At 38.8% G+C, this 17,948-nt stretch overlaps 1 protein-coding gene across 2 annotated transcripts; it reads right to left on the reverse strand.

Annotated features, from left to right (window-relative positions):
- Positions 1-8,662: 8,662 nt before the first annotated feature.
- LOC307154305 (uncharacterized protein) lies at positions 8,663-12,950 on the reverse strand. 2 transcript variants are annotated; one of them, XM_079864112.1, is made up of 2 exons: positions 11,916-12,950; positions 8,663-8,737 (listed from the first exon to the last, which is right to left on the reverse strand). In XM_079864112.1, the coding sequence occupies exon 1, from the start codon at positions 12,834-12,836 to the stop codon at positions 11,919-11,921; it is 918 nt and encodes a 305-aa protein (XP_079720238.1). In that variant the 5' UTR covers positions 12,837-12,950; the 3' UTR covers positions 8,663-8,737; positions 11,916-11,918. The 2 variants fall into 2 exon arrangements, with proteins under 2 accessions (XP_079720238.1, XP_079720239.1); XM_079864113.1 differs by having other exon boundaries at positions 8,669-8,754.
- Positions 12,951-17,948: the final 4,998 nt, after the last annotated feature.

The following is a 17,948-nucleotide window of genomic DNA, read 5'->3' on the forward strand; positions in this document are numbered from 1 at the left end:
GAACCAATGAGGTTCATTCTCGTGTTACGCAGCACGTTTGAGCTTCAGCAATAACCAATGAGGTTCATTCTCGTGTTACGCAGCACGTTTGAGCTTCTGCAAGAACCAATGAGGTTCATTCTCGTGTTACGCAGCACGTTTGAGCTTCTGCAAGAACCAATGAGATTCATCCTCGTGTTACGCAGCACGTTTGAGCTTTTGTAAGAACCAATGAGGTTCATTCTCATGTTACGCAGCACGTTTGAGCTTCAGCAAGAACCAATGAGGTTCATTCTCGTGTTACGCAGCACGTTTGAGCTTCTGCAAGAACCAATGAGGTTCATTCTCGTGTTACGCAGCACGTTTGAGCTTCTGTAAGAACCAATGAGATTCATTCTCGTGTTACGCAGCATGTTTGAGCTTTTGTAAGAACCAATGAAGTTCATCCTCGTGTTGCGCAGCATGTTTGAGCTTCAGCAAGAACCAATGAGGTTCATTCTCGTGTTACGCAGCACGTTTGAGCTTTTGTAAGAACCAATGAGATTCATCCTCGTGTTACGCAGCATGTTTGAGCTTCAGCAAGAACCAATGAGGTTCAGTCTCGTGTTACGCAGCACGTTTGAGCTTCTGCAAGAACCAATGAGGTTCATTCTCGTGTTACGCTGCACGTTTGAGCTTCTGCAAGAACCAATGAGGTTCATTCTCGTGTTACGCTGCACGTTTGAGCTTCTGCAAGAACCAATGAGGTGCTACCCAAATTGGATGATGCATTTAAGGTGCATTTATACCTCTAAAATTACAAAAGCTGTATTCATCCTTTAAAATTAAACTTCCTTTTGTGAGTGGATTATTGTCTGTCCCTCTCGGCCGGAGCTCGCCAGCTGTTCGTCTTCCTCAAAGGTGTGAGCGAGTGAACAACAAGCCCATCAATATTGAGCTTTCCTGCTGTCGCTTCCCCACGGAGTGAAGGGCTTCAGTTTACCTCAGTTATGCTCCCAGATTCTGTTCCTGCTTGTGCTGCTGCACAGATATACCAGTAAACCTGAGCTGGTGCTGCCCATGAATGTTGATCTCTTCTCCAGGGCATTCTCCCTCATATTAATCTTCATTTCATTTGACCCTTGTATGGTGTTCGGGTCTGTTGGACCCGTTTTCATTTTTTATCAAAAGAAAAATTATACAATTAATTATTTTTTCAAACTGAGACTCATTGGCCTTGGCTCATTTTCTGTGAGGAATATATATCAGAACACATTTTCAATGAAAACACACTGTACACCCCCCCTACACATTTATATTACACACAGGATGTTCGGGTCCACTGGACCCGGGGCTAATAAAAGTGTGGAAATTGTAGGTCCTGTGTACCTTTACTCTGTCCTCCTCCTGTCAGGGCCTGCTGTTAGTGTGTGTATGTTCTTGTATATAGTTTATGAGGACACAAATGTGTATAATGACATGGGTATTACAACGTAAACATGGTTTATGACGACATCTGTGTCCTCATACTAAAACATACTAAATGGTGTTTTTTTTTTAATTCAAAAAATGCCAAAAGTTTTCTGTGATTGGTAGGTTTAGGGGTAGTGTAGGGGGATAGATTATACAGTTTGTACATTAGAAAAAGCATTATGCCTATGGAGAGTGACCGTACACCACATATCCAAGTGAGTGTGTGTAGTGTATGTGCATGTATGTGTGTGTGTGTGTGTGTGTGGGTGTGTGTGTGTTGTGGGTGTGTGTATGTGTGTGCATGAGTGTGTGTGTGTGCGTCCGTGTGAGAGAGAGATTGTGTGTAAGTGTGAAAGAGTGCAAGAGTGAGTTTTGTGTTTCTACTCCTGCCATTCCCACACAAGGTTGCAATTCTTAAATGTGATCTAACAAAGGTAAAGAGAAAATATTAACCATATATGCTGTTTATATTGCTTGTAATTGGGATGAAGTAAACATCTGTTGAGTATTTTAACATAACATTTTTGATTGTGTTGAATTAAAAACCCAAAAATGCAGCGGGTCCACCAGACCCACGAACACTGGCTGAGTAACAAAAATATGAACACCACACAAGGGTTAAAAGGAAGAATTTCTATGTTGCACAATCCAGTGACATCTAGTTAAAGAGGAGCTATTATTCTTTATTACATGTTCATCTTTCTTTAGTGTGTAATGTTGCTATTTGAGCATGAAAAAGGTTTGCAAAGTTACAAAGTCCCTCCAGCAGGAGTTCTTCTCTATATCAGTGTCACTGTTTCTGTTTCCGGGATCAAAAATGTCAATATTTCTCATTTAAATAATTAATATGCAGAATAAAGGGGCGGGGCCTGGTTGAGTTAGTCAGTAGTGTGTGGAAACTGGGGGTTATGGTAAGAGGCGGGACATTTCCCAAACACACTCGAAGGGCGTGATCAATCACAACACACTGATCCAGCTGACCAATCAGAGCACAGTGTGCTTTTCAGAAGGAGGGGCTTCATAGAGACAGGAACTAAACAGAGCGTTACTGACAGACTGGGAAGAGAGGAGCTGCAACAATGGCTTCATTTACATGGACACTTTTTCTTTCATTCAGAATTAATTCATTGATGAATACAAACTTAGTGTTTACATGAATGCTAAATAAGTGAGCGGATTGATGTGCATGTTTATGTGTCACAAGCTTCAAATCGAATTTGATCGTGCGCACACTGCATGAATATACAGTTTCCTGATGTTGGTGCACTATCCATCCTCCTGCCATTGCTTATTTTCTTTGTTTTAGAAAGCAGAATTTATATTGATATATTTTGGGTCCTACTTACAGGAGACGACGAGTGCATAAAGCTTAGTGCTGTGCTGTTTAGATAAACAGTTACAAGCAGTAAATACACTCATTCCCGCACCCAAAACAAGGCCCGAAGAGTGGAAGGAGAATCTTACATGTGTAGTTTTAGTATGTGTAGTACATCAAGTTAAACTAAATGGAAAGGAGAAATGTTGGCTTGGCATCTAGCTGAAGTAAAATAAGTTTGATTTTTATTTCTTCTTTTCAGTTAACATTGTTTTTAAATAACATTTTTGTTTTTAGATAATGTTCATTTCAGTTAAATATAGCCTCCTAGAATGAGAATGGAGCAACATAACAGCATAATGGCACCATGAAGTCACAAGCATTGTGTGGAAAAAGGGAAAATGTCAGAATAGAAGCAGTAAATGGCCGTGATGATGGTGGATGTGCCACAATCCCAAATGACAGACACATCAGGAAGGAGCACGAGAAGCCGGAGAAAACCAGATACTAAAGACAGAGCTAGAAAGAATCATTCGAGTCAAAGCCTGGGTAGATCTGCTATTGATAGGGGCTCCCGGGACTCGAACATCCCAGCTGGAAGAATGGCTTAAACAAATCCCAGGATATCTGGAGTCAGAAAAAGATACTACAGTGAATCCACAAAGCCGGGACCCGGTGGAGGTTGAACGGAAAGATCACTGATAAACAGGGTGAGGATTTATATTTATATCCCTCTAGTGCACGCATTATAAAATAAAATGTTTAATTCACTTTCCTTGCATAGAATGGATTCCATTACTAAAATGCAAAACACATTTTGTTTAATCTTTTTTAGGTATATTGCAAATTAAAAGTTTTTTATTTTTATTTAATTGTGTTACAAATATATATTAGGAATATCTATTGTAGATATTATTCCACTGTCGGACTGCTTGTAGGCCTCAAACTTATTTAAGCAATTCTTCAAAACATACAAATAATGTGTATGACTCAAAACGGTTTCAAATGAAGTTCACTCACTAACAAATATGAATCATATTTTTGGTGGGTGAAAAAATCAATACAAATTGCTTTGAGGGAATCTCTCCAGAGAAATATCCGTCCTCCACATGGTTCACAAACGCAGACAAAGATGTAGTATGACAAATAATAAAACATTTTTATGGTTTATTATTGTGAGACAACAATGCTGTATGTGTGAATATACTGTGTGTGTGTGTGTGTGTGTGTGTGTGTGTGTGTGTGTGTGTGTGTGTGTGTGTGTGTGTGTGTGTGTGTATACAGACAATTTCCAAAAAATTAGAATATCATGGAAAAGTTTATTTATTTCCATAATTCCATTCAAAACGTTAAACTTCCATAGATTATAGATTCAGGGCCCACAACTTAAACGATTTCAAGTATTTAGTTGTTTATTTGTACATAATTTGGGCTTCCAGCTCATAAAACCCACGAAAACAGGATTTCAAAAAATTAGAATATTACATGAAATCACACAGTAATTACACAGTGATACCATGGTCATTGAAGCAGGTTTTGGTTCTTTTGGCAGTGTGGGCAGGTGCAAATCCTGCTGGAAAATGAAGTCAGCATCTCCATAAAGCTTGTCTGCTGAAGGAAGCATGAAGTGCTCTGGAAATGTCCTGGTAGACGGCTGCGTTGAGTGGACAGCACAGTGGACCAACACCAGCCGATGACATGGCTCCCCAAACCAACACAGACTGTGGAAACTTCACACTGGACTTCAAGCATCTTGGATTGTGTGCCTCTACATTCTTCCTCCAGACTCTGGGACCTTGGTTTCCAAATGAGATGCACAATTTGCTCTCATCAGAAAAGAGGACTTTGGTCCACTGTGCTTTATTAAATCCAGAGTCAATGCAGCCGTCTACCAGGACATTTTCAGAGCACTTCATGCTTCCTTCATTTTCCAGCAGGATTTGCACCTGCCCACACTGCCACAACAACCAAAACCTGCTTCAATGACCATGGTATCACTGTGTAATTACTGTGTGATTTCATGTAATATTCTAATTTTTTGAAATCCTGTTTTCGTGGGTTTTATGAGCTGGAAGCCCAAATTATGTACAAATAAACGACTAAATACTTGAAATCGTTTAAGTTGTGGGCCCTGAATTTATAATCTATGGAAGTTTAACGTTTTGAATGGAATTATGGAAATAAATACACTTTTCCATGATATTCAAATTTTTTGGAAAGGGTCTGTATATGTATATGGAAAAAGTAGGAGTAAAAGAGAAGAATCAGAGCAGTGTTTTTCTTTTTCAATTAAAACTCTGTAATTCTATAAACTCTATAATTACTCACGTCACTGGAGACCTGCTGTAAAGTTCCTTTGACACTGTGCTCTTCACGAAACATCTATTGTGTTTCTGCAGACGCAAATGAATTACCCAGCAGAGTTCACAATTAACTAGGCAACACGCTTTACCCTGACTGATTGTCATAACCACATAACCATAGTGAAGAATAAAACCCGTGGCATGTTAATTATCAGAGTGACAGTTTTCACAGGTGTTTTTATTATTTCATTTTTCGAACTAAAAATAGGATGATTTGCTTCATTATATTACAGTATTAACAGAGAATAACTTCACAGCTTGACCATGCATTGATTTAGAAGTGATTTACATTTTAGTGAAGTGATAATGTATGCACATGACTACCTGATAATACACCTGAAAATACAACGCACTGTCAAAAACACTTAGCAAACTTCATAAATCTACACTTTCTTTTGCAAATCAATTTGGTAAGAAAGCATGAGCCAAAAACATGTAATACACACCAACATCAGTAAATCTGCACCTGCATGTGTGTGTTTAATGCTGGTTCTTTTGTTCCTCAAAAGCAGGAGTTCCTCGTGTATGAGATGAGCCAGAGGCAGAGTGGAGTTCACCAAGACAAGGTCTGTCAGGCTAGAGTTTAATTGCTGTTTCTCAGACTGAGCGATCGCTGAACCAGAGCTTTCAAAAGGCCACGCTATATTTAGCGGAGCACCTCGCTCTCCTACTGTTGCTTTATAGGCTCGTTGTTTTAATGCTTCATGCTTAAGACTTAACCTCTCAGTGGTTAACCGCAGTAACTCCAGCCCAGATTAGGGGAAGGGGAGAGTCTTCCCGCTGAGTCGACAGTCATCAACTGCCAAATGAGAGGAAAACTTGACTTTGGTTTAATTTAGGCTATACTGTACATATGTAATCTTTCACAAGGAAGGCTTCTTTCTTTCTTTCTTTCTTTCTTTCTTTCTTTCTTTCTTTCTTTCTTTCTTTCTTTCTTTCTTTCTTTCTTTCTTTCTTTCTCAATTCATCTCTTTCTTAATTCATCTCTTTCTTTCTTTCTTTCTTTCTTTCTTTCTTTCTTTCTTTCTTAATTCAATTCAATTCAATTCAATTCACATTTATTTGTATAGCGCTTTTCACGATAGATAGATAGATAGATAGATAGATAGATAGATAGATAGATAGATGTAATTATTATTATTATTTTGTCATTTAAAAGAAAGGCTCAGTCCATTTTCTGGATGATTCACAGCTGGATGAAGTTAACTTCAGATCCCGATCCCCTTGTGCCGAGTTTCTTTGTGATCACGTTCATTTGGTGTTCATTAGTAGGCTATTCAGTGCACAGATCCTCCGTGGGGTTTTCCTCTCTGCCTGTAGTTGCTTTTCAGTCGTTTCTCATCCAGCTCGAACTGCTGAGAGGGAGAGGGGTGGAGGGTTTGGGATACACAGCGAGCCTGTCATGGGAACAGGACGGGAATAATGAAGCCATTCAGGAACGGCTGCGAGGGGAACTCGAGGGCCGGGACTGTGAACTGGGTTAAACATGTTTCACACAGGTGAAAGTAACAGAGGCATGTTTCAGATGTCAACACAGGGATGTCCTGTCTAGAAGGTCAGAGCACCAGCAAATAAAAAAAAAAGACACAGGGTTTCTTTTAAAGGGACAGTTACTCCATTAACCCATTAATGTCATCATATAACATATGGGTTTGGAATGATGAATGACATGCTGGTGAGTAAATTATTAATGAATATAAATTATATATATAATTTGGTTTGGTTCAGAGGCTGAGAAATACTGCTCTAATTAAATTATATTATCCAATTATGTTATTTTATGACTTTTCAGTAAAAACTAACTAATTGTGTTACGGTCTCACCGTCTGGCGGTGACCCGCAATGCACTGCAACACGAGCAGCCAATAAGAATGATTTACATTCAGATTGTGATGCTACAATATATTTTAAAATATGGTGCCACCTTGAGTATTAGCTAACTGTTTTTTTCTCTAAACCCCTCCTACTCTGCTCTGACTGGTCAGACGGCCCAGTCTGTTGTGATTGGCCGACCACTTACAGAACAGTAACGATGGCATTAGTTTTACCGTATCAATTCCAGCATCCTCATCTTCTGCAAGTACAAAAGTGGATTTGCTTTTGAGTCTTCTTGACATGAACAACACAAACCAAACTCTTCCAGTCTCAGCTACAACTACAGTGTTTGAAGGCGGGGCAAAGTAGATGTTGTTCAAATGTCTCAGGTTCGAACAGGAAGTAAGACTGGAATTACTGATGATTAGTTTCAGGCGGTTCAGAATCGGTTCTTTCTTTTGGGAGACAATAATTCTCTCAACTTTTTTTTGCACTTTGATCTTTGAAACTTTGCAGAACTTAATCACAAACAGCTATATCACACTCTACATGAAAAGTGATATCTGAAAAAAAATTCGGGGTTTTTAGTTTGCTGGAGCACAAATGAAATTTGACAGCTATAATGGAAGAGAAAATTATAACATGATTCGTATGAACCACATGGTGCTTTTTGGTCTTTTTTTGGGAATTTGACAGCTTTAGTCCGCATTCGCTTTCACTGTAATGGAAAAGGGCAGGTTGACGGTTCTGCTAAAGAAAGAAAAATAAAATCAGAAAATATGAGTTTTAAATGTCTTGAGGGTGAGTAGATGATAGAATCACTTGTGGGAGAACTTTTCCCTTACATATATCTTGGTTTAGAAAAAAAAGCTCATCATAATGTGCTCAATTGCTTTTCGAGTAGCACTTTCCGAAACAAGAGCACCTCTCAATTCACAGTCAAAGCCGGTTCCGCCATACATATTCAGCATTCATTCATATTCACGGGATGATGATGATGATGATGATAGCTTTGTGGCATTCAAAAGCTAAACTTTCTCTCCAAAAAAGTTGGATCATGCACACAGAATACTGAAAACACAGCCAGTCTTTAGAAACTCCAGCACAACTGTTTGACATCCATTGAGCTGCTGTAGTAATAGCAAGAGTGTGTACCTGCATTCAGAGAGAAAACCCATTGCTATAGTCGTTCTGAGTCCTTAAGGTTTCATTTAAAAGTACATTTCTTTGTACCCGACTAGAAAATATTGATGGATGATGGAAACATTCTATTAGGCTGATATAAAAAGACACAAATGCTACCAATTCACCACTCATCATTGTAGAGGATAATCACTGAGTTCCTCCGAAGGTTTCTCATTTACTCTATTTTTCCGTCTTGACGTCTTTCGCTTGTTCACCATTCTCTGAAAAGATGCTTTGGAAAGATTTGCTTTGTGAAAAACTTCTATTCAAATTTAAAGAAAGAAAAATACTCTAACTGAACAGGAAAGTAACTGTTTTGAGTCAGAACTCACTCATGTAGATTTATGCCATATATTTGAAGGGAAAAACTGAGTAAAATTCAATTCAATTCAATTCAAATTTATTTGTATAGCGCTTTTCACAATACATATTGTTTCAAAGCAGCTTTACAGAAAGTGCATTTCAGAAATGTACATAGAGAAATACAGTTAGTTAATCATGTATTGATTTAGGGCATAAACATCGCCAGCGTCGAGTCGTCTCTTCACAGGCGCCGAGTCGTCTCTGCACGGGTGTTGGAGAATCTGTAGTTTCCATGAGAGGCTGGATACAAACTGGAGCTGACGATCTGTATTTACCTCGGGACTAGCGTCCCGAGATAACAACAGAAAAGCATATGGGAAATAATTAGCGTAGCTGCTGTTCGCAATATTAATGCATTCAATCTGATTCAACTGTAGTATAAAAATGTAAGTATTATGTGAATGCCTGGCTGAAGAGATGCGTCTTTAATCTAGTTTTAAACTGGGACAGCGAGTCTGAGCCTCGAACAATATCAGGAAGGCCATTCCACAGTTTAGGAGCTAAATGTGAAAACGCTCTCCCTCCTTTAGTGGACTTAGATATCCTAGGAATGACCAGAAGCCTCGAATTTAGTGATCTTAAAGAGCGCGATGGATTGTAGGGCGATAGAAGTTCCGTTAAATACACGGGAGCTAAACCATTTAGGGCTTTATAGGTCAGTAGCAATACTTTGTAATTGATACGGAACTTTATAGGTAACCAATGTAGAGACGACAGAATTGGTGTTATATGATCGTATTTTCTTGATCTAGTAAGAACTCTAGCGGCGGCATTTTGGACTAACTGTAGCTTGTTTATTGAGGATGCAGGACAACCAGCTAATAAGGCATTACAGTAATCTAGTCTCGAGGTCATGAATGCATGAACTAACTTTTCTGCATCAGAAACTGATAGCATGTTACGTAGCTTAGCAATGTTTCTAAGGTGGAAAAAGGCTGTTCTTGTAACATATGAAATATGATTTTCAAAAGACAAGTTGCGGTCTAATATAACACCCAGGTCTTTTACTGTAGAGGATAAAGTAACAGGACACCCTTCTAAATTAAAGTTGTATTGTAAGAGGTTTTGTGGGCAGTTTTTTGGACTAATAAGTAATACCTCCGTTTTATCTGAATTTAATAGCAGAAAATTACATGTCATCCAGTATTTTATATCTTTAACACACTCTGTTAATTTAGATAATTTAGCGTTTTCATCTGGTCGTGATGAAATATATAATTGAGTGTCATCAGCATAACAGTGGAAATTAATTCCATGTTTTCTTATAATATTACCAAGTGGCAGCATATATATTGAGAATAGTAGAGGGCCTAACACAGATCCTTGCGGTACACCGTAGTTTACTGACGTTATCTTCGATTTTTCCCCATTTACGCAGACAAAATGGTAGCGGTCTGATAAGTATGATCTGAACCAGCTTAATGCCTGTCCCTGAACACCAGTGTAGTTTTGTAGTCGGTCTAAGAGTATTGTGTGATCTATAGTATCGAACGCAGCACTAAGATCAAGTAAAACTAGTATTGAGATACAGCCTTGGTCAGAAGCTAAAAGTAAATCATTTGTGATTTTAACGAGCGCAGTTTCTGTGCTATGATGCGGTCTGAATCCAGACTGAAACTTTTCATAGATATCATTTTCTTGCAAGAAAGAGCACAGTTGAGCGGACACAACTTTTTCTAGTATTTTAGACATAAATGGAAGATTTGAAATGGGTCTGTAATTTGCTAGGTTATTATGATCTAATTGTGGTTTCTTAATAAGAGGTTTTATAACTGCCAACTTGAATATTCTTGGAACATGACCTAAGGATAAAGACGAGTTAATAATATTGAGAAGAGGCTCTTCCACTACAGGTAACACTTGTTTCAGTAGTTTAGTTGGTATTGGATCTAATAAACACGTTGTTGGTTTAGATGCAATGATAAGTTTATTTAACTCTTCCTGTCCTATAGTTGCAAAGCGCTGTAATTGTTCTTGCGGGGTGATAATTGAGGCTGAATCATAAGACACCATTAAAGATTGTACATTTACAATTGTGTTTCTGATGCTTTCTATTTTCTCAGTGTAGAAATTCATAAAATCATTACTACTACACTGTGACGGAATATTTTGCTCCGGTAACGTCTGTTTATTTGTTAGTCTAGCGACGGTGTTAAATAAAAACCTAGGATTATTTTGGTTGTTTTCTATTAGTTTGCGGAGATGCTCAGCCCTGGCTGCTTTTAGGGCCTTTTTATAACGTGACATACTGTCTTTCCACGCGATTCTAAAGACCTCTAGATTAGTTTGTTTCCATTTACGCTCTAAATTACGAGTTTCTCTCTTTAGAACATGCGTAACACTGTTGTACCATGGTGCTTTAGTTTTCTCTCTAACCTTTTTTAATCTAATTGGTGCAACGATGTCTAATGTACTAGAGAAAATGGTGCTCATAGTGCTAGTCATTTCCTCTAGTTCATCTGTTTGTTTGGGTTCACTGAGCAGCTGAGACAGATCAGGTAAGCTATTTGAGAAATGATCTATAGTTGTTGGAAGGATTGTTCTGCCTGGTCGATAACGCGGCGCAACATGACAAATTTCAGCGGTACGTAGTATGCAAGTGACCATGTAATGGTCAGTGACTTCATCACTTTGCGGTATAATATCTATATCGGTTGGATCGGCTCCATGTGATATAATTAAATCTAGCGTATGATTAAGACGATGAGTGGGACCAGTTACGTTTTGCTTGACCCCAAAGGAGTTTAATAAATCTGTAAACGCAGCCCCTAAAGCATCATTTGAATTATCTACGTGTATGTTAAAATCTCCAACAATTAATGCTTTATCGACATTGACCAAAAGATCTGAGAGAAAGTCTGCAAACTCTTTTAGGAAATCAGCGTAAGGCCCTGGCGGTCTATATACAGTAGCCAAGGCTAGAGATAATATGGATTTCTTTCTTACATCTAAGAGAGTAACATTTAGCACAAGTACTTCAAACGAATTAAACCTGTGACCTGTTTTCTGAGTAACAGTAAGAATATCTTTATAGATTATAGCAACACCACCGCCACGACCAATCAGACGGGGCTCATGCTTGTAACAGTATCCAGGAGGAGTAGACTCATTAAGACCGAAATAATCATTTGGTTTAAGCCAGGTTTCAGTAAGGCAAAGTACATCGAAACTATTATCTGTGACCATTTCATTTACAATAACCGCCTTACAGTAGGTGTAAGCGATCTGATGTTTAAAAGACCTAGCTTTATAAATTGTTTTTGTTCACTAATATTGAGATTTTCTGGTTTAATCACAATTAGATTTTTCTTAGATCCTGCAGTAGATTTATTATTTGATCTCACTAAACGAGGAATAGACACAGTTTCAATATAATGTTCTACATTGGTACTTATATCAATTAAGTTTGGACAGCAAAGAGTGTGATTTGGACTTTGACTTACTAGTCATATGGTGTGTAGCGTCTTGGAGATGTTGTCCGACAGAAGAGCCGCTCCGATTCTGCTGGGGTGCAGGCCATCAGCACGGAAGAGCCTAGGTCGCTCCCAGAAAAGATTCCAATTATTTACAAAGAGCAGTCTCTGTTCATTACACCATGACATTAACCATTCATTTAGAGCAAATAATCTACTGAACCTTTCGTGTCCTAGTCGGTAGGTGGGAAGCGGTCCAGACACGATGATCGTTGTTTCAGGCGATGTACTGCGTACCGTCTCGATCAGGCTCCTGTAGTCCTTCTTCAGAACCTCCGACTGCCGTAGCCTGATGTCGTTCGTTCCCGCGTGCAGCACGACAGCTCCGACGGGCTCGTCACCGTTCAGAATCCCGGGAACCTGTGCAGCGACATCGAGAACACGAGCACCAGGAAAGCAGTGAGTGCGAACCTTACCTTTACCTATGGTAGCACGGACATGCCGGACGATGGAACTGCCGATGATCACAGCGTCGCATTCCGTCTCGCGTAGAGGGGAGAAGCGGTTCCGGGTGGAGATCTCGAAGGCCGGGAGGGGCGGAGAGGTCCTAGCTCTGGTCCTGGCCCGCGTCTTCCGCTGTGGAATCACCCAGGGTCCATGTTGTTGTGTCGGTGCCGGAGTGAATGAAACCAGGGATGATCGCATCCTGGGCAGAGAAACACATGGAGTAGACGAGGTCGGAGTCAAAAGGTTACTAACCACTGACTTGTGAGCATCGGCGCGTGATGTTTCAAGCGCGAAACGTCGATCTCGTAGCTCGGCCTGTCTCTCTAGTAGGTCGCGGATCTGCTTCTCCACGGATTCCAGCTCTAACTGCACAGAATGCAGCTCGAAGGTGTCCTCACCTGCACTCAAAGGTAACGTTAGACACACATCCGTTATATTCGCCATTATAGCAGATGTGCTATAATGGCGAATTATAGCTTTCAGTGATACGGGTGTAAATAAGTCGATCGATAGGCGCGACCACGCGTGTAATGCTAGCGGGCTAAGGCTAGTAGCGGAAGTTCGAAAGGTTGGATATATGTAGCGATATCAGAGCAATCCGATTGTTTTTTAAGGAGAATAGTATTCCAGATATGTTCACACGCTATAAAAATGAAAAAGTTCGTTTGTAAAAGAGTGTAAAGAAGAAAAACAAGGTTTCTGAATTAATTCGACGGAGCTCCAAACACAACAAAGCACTCAGTCGCGACGCATGCGCAGTTGACAATGTTTGTTTTTTTTATACATATTTCACTCTGCATTTGATAAACATTTGCTACCTTTAATGATACCAAAATTAACTGGAGTGCATGACATGATTCGTATGAACCACATAGTGCTTTTTTGTCTTTTTTGGGAATTTGACAGCTTTAGTCCGCATTCGCTTTCACTGTAATGGAAAAGGGCAGGTTGACGGTTCTGCTAAAGAAAGAAAAATAAAATCAGAAAATATGAGTTTTAAATGTCTTGAGGGTGAGTAGATGATAGAATCACTTGTGGGAGAACTTTTCCCTTAAATATATCTTGGTTTAGAAAAAAAAGCTCATCATAATGTGCTCAATTGCTTTTCGAGTAACACTTTCTGAAACAAGAGCACCTCTCAATTCACAATCAAAGCCGGTTCCGGCATACATATTCAGCATTCATTCATATTCACGGGATGATGATGATGATGATAGCTTTGTGGCATTCAAAAGCTAAATTTGCTCTCCAAAAAAGTTGGATCATGCACACAGAATACTGAAAACACAGGCCTTAATATTGTGCTGTTACTCTAATAGTAATTGATAGCTTGAATAAAACAGCTTAAAAGATTTCTGTTTTGTTGCATATTATATAACATTTTACTGGGCTAGCTAATAACTTTGTTCATATGTAACTAAGTTCATATTTGTACTTGTACTTTGTATTTGTATTTGAACATTTGCTGAACATCCCAGTGAAAATCATCTTAAAAATGCAAGAAAAACTGATTGGCACTGATAAATATTTGTCTCAGAAAAGAAATCAATTTGTTGGACTGCCTGATATTCATTACATGAGTAAAAAATATTTAAGTTGTCAGAAATAAGGCTATCCATCCATCCATCCATCACCTCTGGACCAGATTTATCAAAGTATATTTTGCTTCAGTGCAAGGGTTATTCTATTTCATTTAAATAATTATATTTCTTATTATTTGTGTTATCAGTAATGCAAATTGTGAGTTTCTGTTGCATTTTTATTTCAGTGCATTATAAGTAAATACAAATACAATCACTGTGAGATTATTCTCAAATAATTGCTTCATTGTAGTAAATTAAAATCTTAGTAAGTTCAGTCATGCTACATCAGAAGATTCAACTGTTAGTTTTACAGACTATTTGCTCCATGTTTTCTTTCAGTATGTGTTCATTTACCAACCAAAGACTTGATCATCTCTTTCAAATCAGTCCGACCTCAGACGAATTTCCTCCACCTTGTTTTCCATGGACGATAAAACAAGGACACGTTTATATGGAACAATCTTCCAGTGGGGAAACGTCCGTATTTCAATTCCCTTCCCTCTCTAACTTATTTTGGAAATTCATTAGCCTGCATGTGGAATCAAAAACCCATTTGGTTTGTAAACTCTAATGGGAATGGAAAATTGAAAACTCAAGATTTAATTTTATTACAAGTTCCCTTATTTCCATGGGAATTACTGTGTCTCCAATATCCCTGTGCTATTAGTTGTAAGTCAAAGGGCATTCGCAATTAGTCTAGAAAAGAAGGGTATTACAAAAGAGCACATTCACTTTGTACATTCTGACCTTAATATCCTTAATATTGTGCCCTTCCCTTTTTACCGCCCACTATCTCTTAAATAAATGAAGTTGGCATATAAATGAACTGGAATGATGTCTGTTTTAAAAAAAAAAAAGAAAAAGGAAAAGCCAGCACAATATTGGCATGTTATACCCGGAAAATCATTGAGGGAAAGCAGATTGCAGGGACGAACACACTGGGAATCATCAAACGAGTGCAGCGCTCACACAGGTGCCAAGTATCTGTAACTCCTGATTAAGTCATAGTTATGTTGCCCAACAGCTACAACATAATGCATGACATTTTTTGAGCAATTTATTTGAATGCCTAACCATATTTTTGCCATCATATGTGATACTGACTCTCTTTAGACTTTAGTTATGTTCCCAAATCAAGTGATCTGCCTACCTAGACGGCACAGAAGTGCTCTTGAAGTGAACCCGGGATGCTCTAGTGCACTAAAGGGTTTGGATCAGAGCTCAATGTGTTCAGAATTATATTACACGAGCAGCGTATATTCAGCGTGACCCATTCGAGAGGTCTGTTGAAAAGGAAATTATGTCATCAATATTTTAAACTGGGGTGTTCCAAAGTAACGCTCAGTATAATTCAACTGGAACTTCAATTTATGGCATCAAATATTCAGATGGCCTCTCGCGCCTGATGATTGTCTGACCTGTGAGGTCATTAACTGCAGCGAGAGTGGGAAATAATGAGATGCGGAGGTCGAGGAGTCATTGGCTTTGGTTTCATTTCCTGAGAGTTTGAGTTAAATGATAAAACTCTGATGGAGACATCCAATTAGTGATCCTTTAGATGGTATTTTTCTCTTAAAATGTCATGTTGTCAGTAAGAAAAGTATAACAGTATTATTTTGCATTGCTATTTATGGTATTTCAAATGTCCTGGCTTATTGTTTATAATCATATTTGTTCATATTAGTTAAAACATTAGTTATTACAATGTTATTATACATTTAAGTACTGTGTAATGATAATTAAGTATGTGTACTTATTTGTACTTAACTACATTAACTAATGCTATATACATATTGTTCATTGATAGTTCATGTTAACTAATAAAACCTTATTGTAAAGCATTGATTTTGCAAATGATTTTGGTGGATCCACAGGTAAAAACATCATGATCATAACAGTATTATAATAATAACACCCAAACATGTTCTTGATATTTTGTGAGATTCATCCTGGCAGCTTTAAAGTCAATGTCATAAATTCACATATATATCATCTATGGAATGAATAGAAAAATGTTTTGTGAGAGCAGCTTCTGAGGTTTGGGCTCAAGGAGAGATCATTGTTCATATCATGAAGATCGTTTTACAAAAGCTGCTACACTGAAAAAAAAAATTATTAGTTGAATTTAATAAAAAAAATTATCATAAGTGATTGCATTCAATTGATTTGATCTTCATTTAAACAAATGCATTAAGTTTAACTTAAATTGATTGAGTTCAACTTAATGCATTTGTTTAAATGTAGATAAAATCAATTGAACGTAGGAAGTGTTTTGAGTGTTTGTTGTTCTAATTTGTCATCTGAAATGTTAGTTTAGGTTTCTGAATTATTGGGTGCTGACTTCACCAATAATCAATAATAAACATGTTCAACCTAATGAAGTGTATTCTGCAGCAAAATACATGTGTACTGTATAATACAGGGGATAGTAAAGTAGTTCGAAGATGGTGGATATTTGACTATGAATGGGAGATATATGGTGGAGTAAGTTCCTCCTCCTAAATAAAATATGTAATTTAAATGTGAGTTTGGCAAGTGGTTTTTGAGGATTCCCCCTTTTAATTAGATCGCACCCGGAATAGCTGTCCAGCGGCGTTGCATATATGGCCACCGAGTGAACAGACTTTCCTTGAAAGCCACTTTGAAATTATATAGCATAGACCAGGGATGGGCAACTTCGGTCCTGGAGGGCCACTGTCCTACAGAGTTTAGCTCCAACCCTGAAAAAATCACCTGCCTGTAATTTTCTAGTAATCCTGAGGACCTTGATTAGCTTTGTTGCGTACTAGGATGGCAGCAAATACAGGCATGGAGCCATGGATCCGCCCCAATCATCCATCCGAAACCCATTTGAAACAAACCCCACAGCTCACTATATCACATTCGCTCCTTTCTTCAGGTCCCAAACAAAAAGGTTCACATTCAAATCACCCCCCCAAAACACGTCAACACCACCACAGCAACCCGACGACACACCCCACCGTCCTCCAGGCACGGCCATCTCGACCAGCCCACCGCACACGCACACACGCAGCGTCTCCGCCACTGTCCCACAAGCCAGACGGCGCGAAAATCCCGGAAAACATTCAAAAGCTCGACGGCGCGAAAATTCTGGAAAACACCCAAAAGACATGGCATCCACCCCCGAGAAAGTCCACGAGATATGTGCAAAGAAAGGGATCCAAAAAGTGAGAAGACACACGGCCCAACCATGTCCCCCGCGACAACGGAGTGCATCCGAAGCCCGCCCGCCATCCCACCGAAGTCGCGCCCATCCAGGATGCTCTCCCCACCGTGATCAAGAATGAACCAATCACAAAGCATGCTGAGATGATCACTAGCCATTTGACTATATCCGAACTCGTTGACCTGTTCATGAACTCTTTTCTATGTTTTAATTTCTGCTCTCCATGCAGACAAAGCATAAGAGGATGAAACATTGATAACATCTTTACCACTGTATATTAGTTATTCTTATGTTATTGCAATGTACTTAATCAAACAAATAGATGACCTTATGACAAAATAAAATACAGAATCATATCAAAATAAAACAAAGCAATAAAGAAATAAAATGTAGATGTGGGTTCATCACAGCTTGTTCAGGTGTGTTTGATTAGGGTTGAAGCTAAACTCTGTAGGACAGTGGCCCTCCAGGACCGAAGTTGCCCATCCCTGGCATAGATTGTGTAAACTTGGTGAAATGTTTCCACAATGAATCCTGCGTATGCAAACATGTTTTAGAATTACAGCTAAGTTTCTGTGCATAAAAACACCAGTTGGTGCGCATGCATATAAATCAAATACAAACTAAATTTGTAGTTTGTCAGATTTTTTCCCCACCCATATATATTTAATATTTTAGCAGGGTTGTGAGCTGGTGAATTGTGTGCAATAAGAGAGAAACGCTGGGCGCTGCAAAATAATATTGAATATGCATATATGGTGAACACTTCTAAATGTGCTGTTCTCT

Source organism: Squalius cephalus (genome assembly GCF_949319135.1).
Source record: "Squalius cephalus genome assembly, chromosome: 2".
Lineage (NCBI taxonomy): Eukaryota > Metazoa > Chordata > Actinopteri > Cypriniformes > Leuciscidae > Squalius > Squalius cephalus.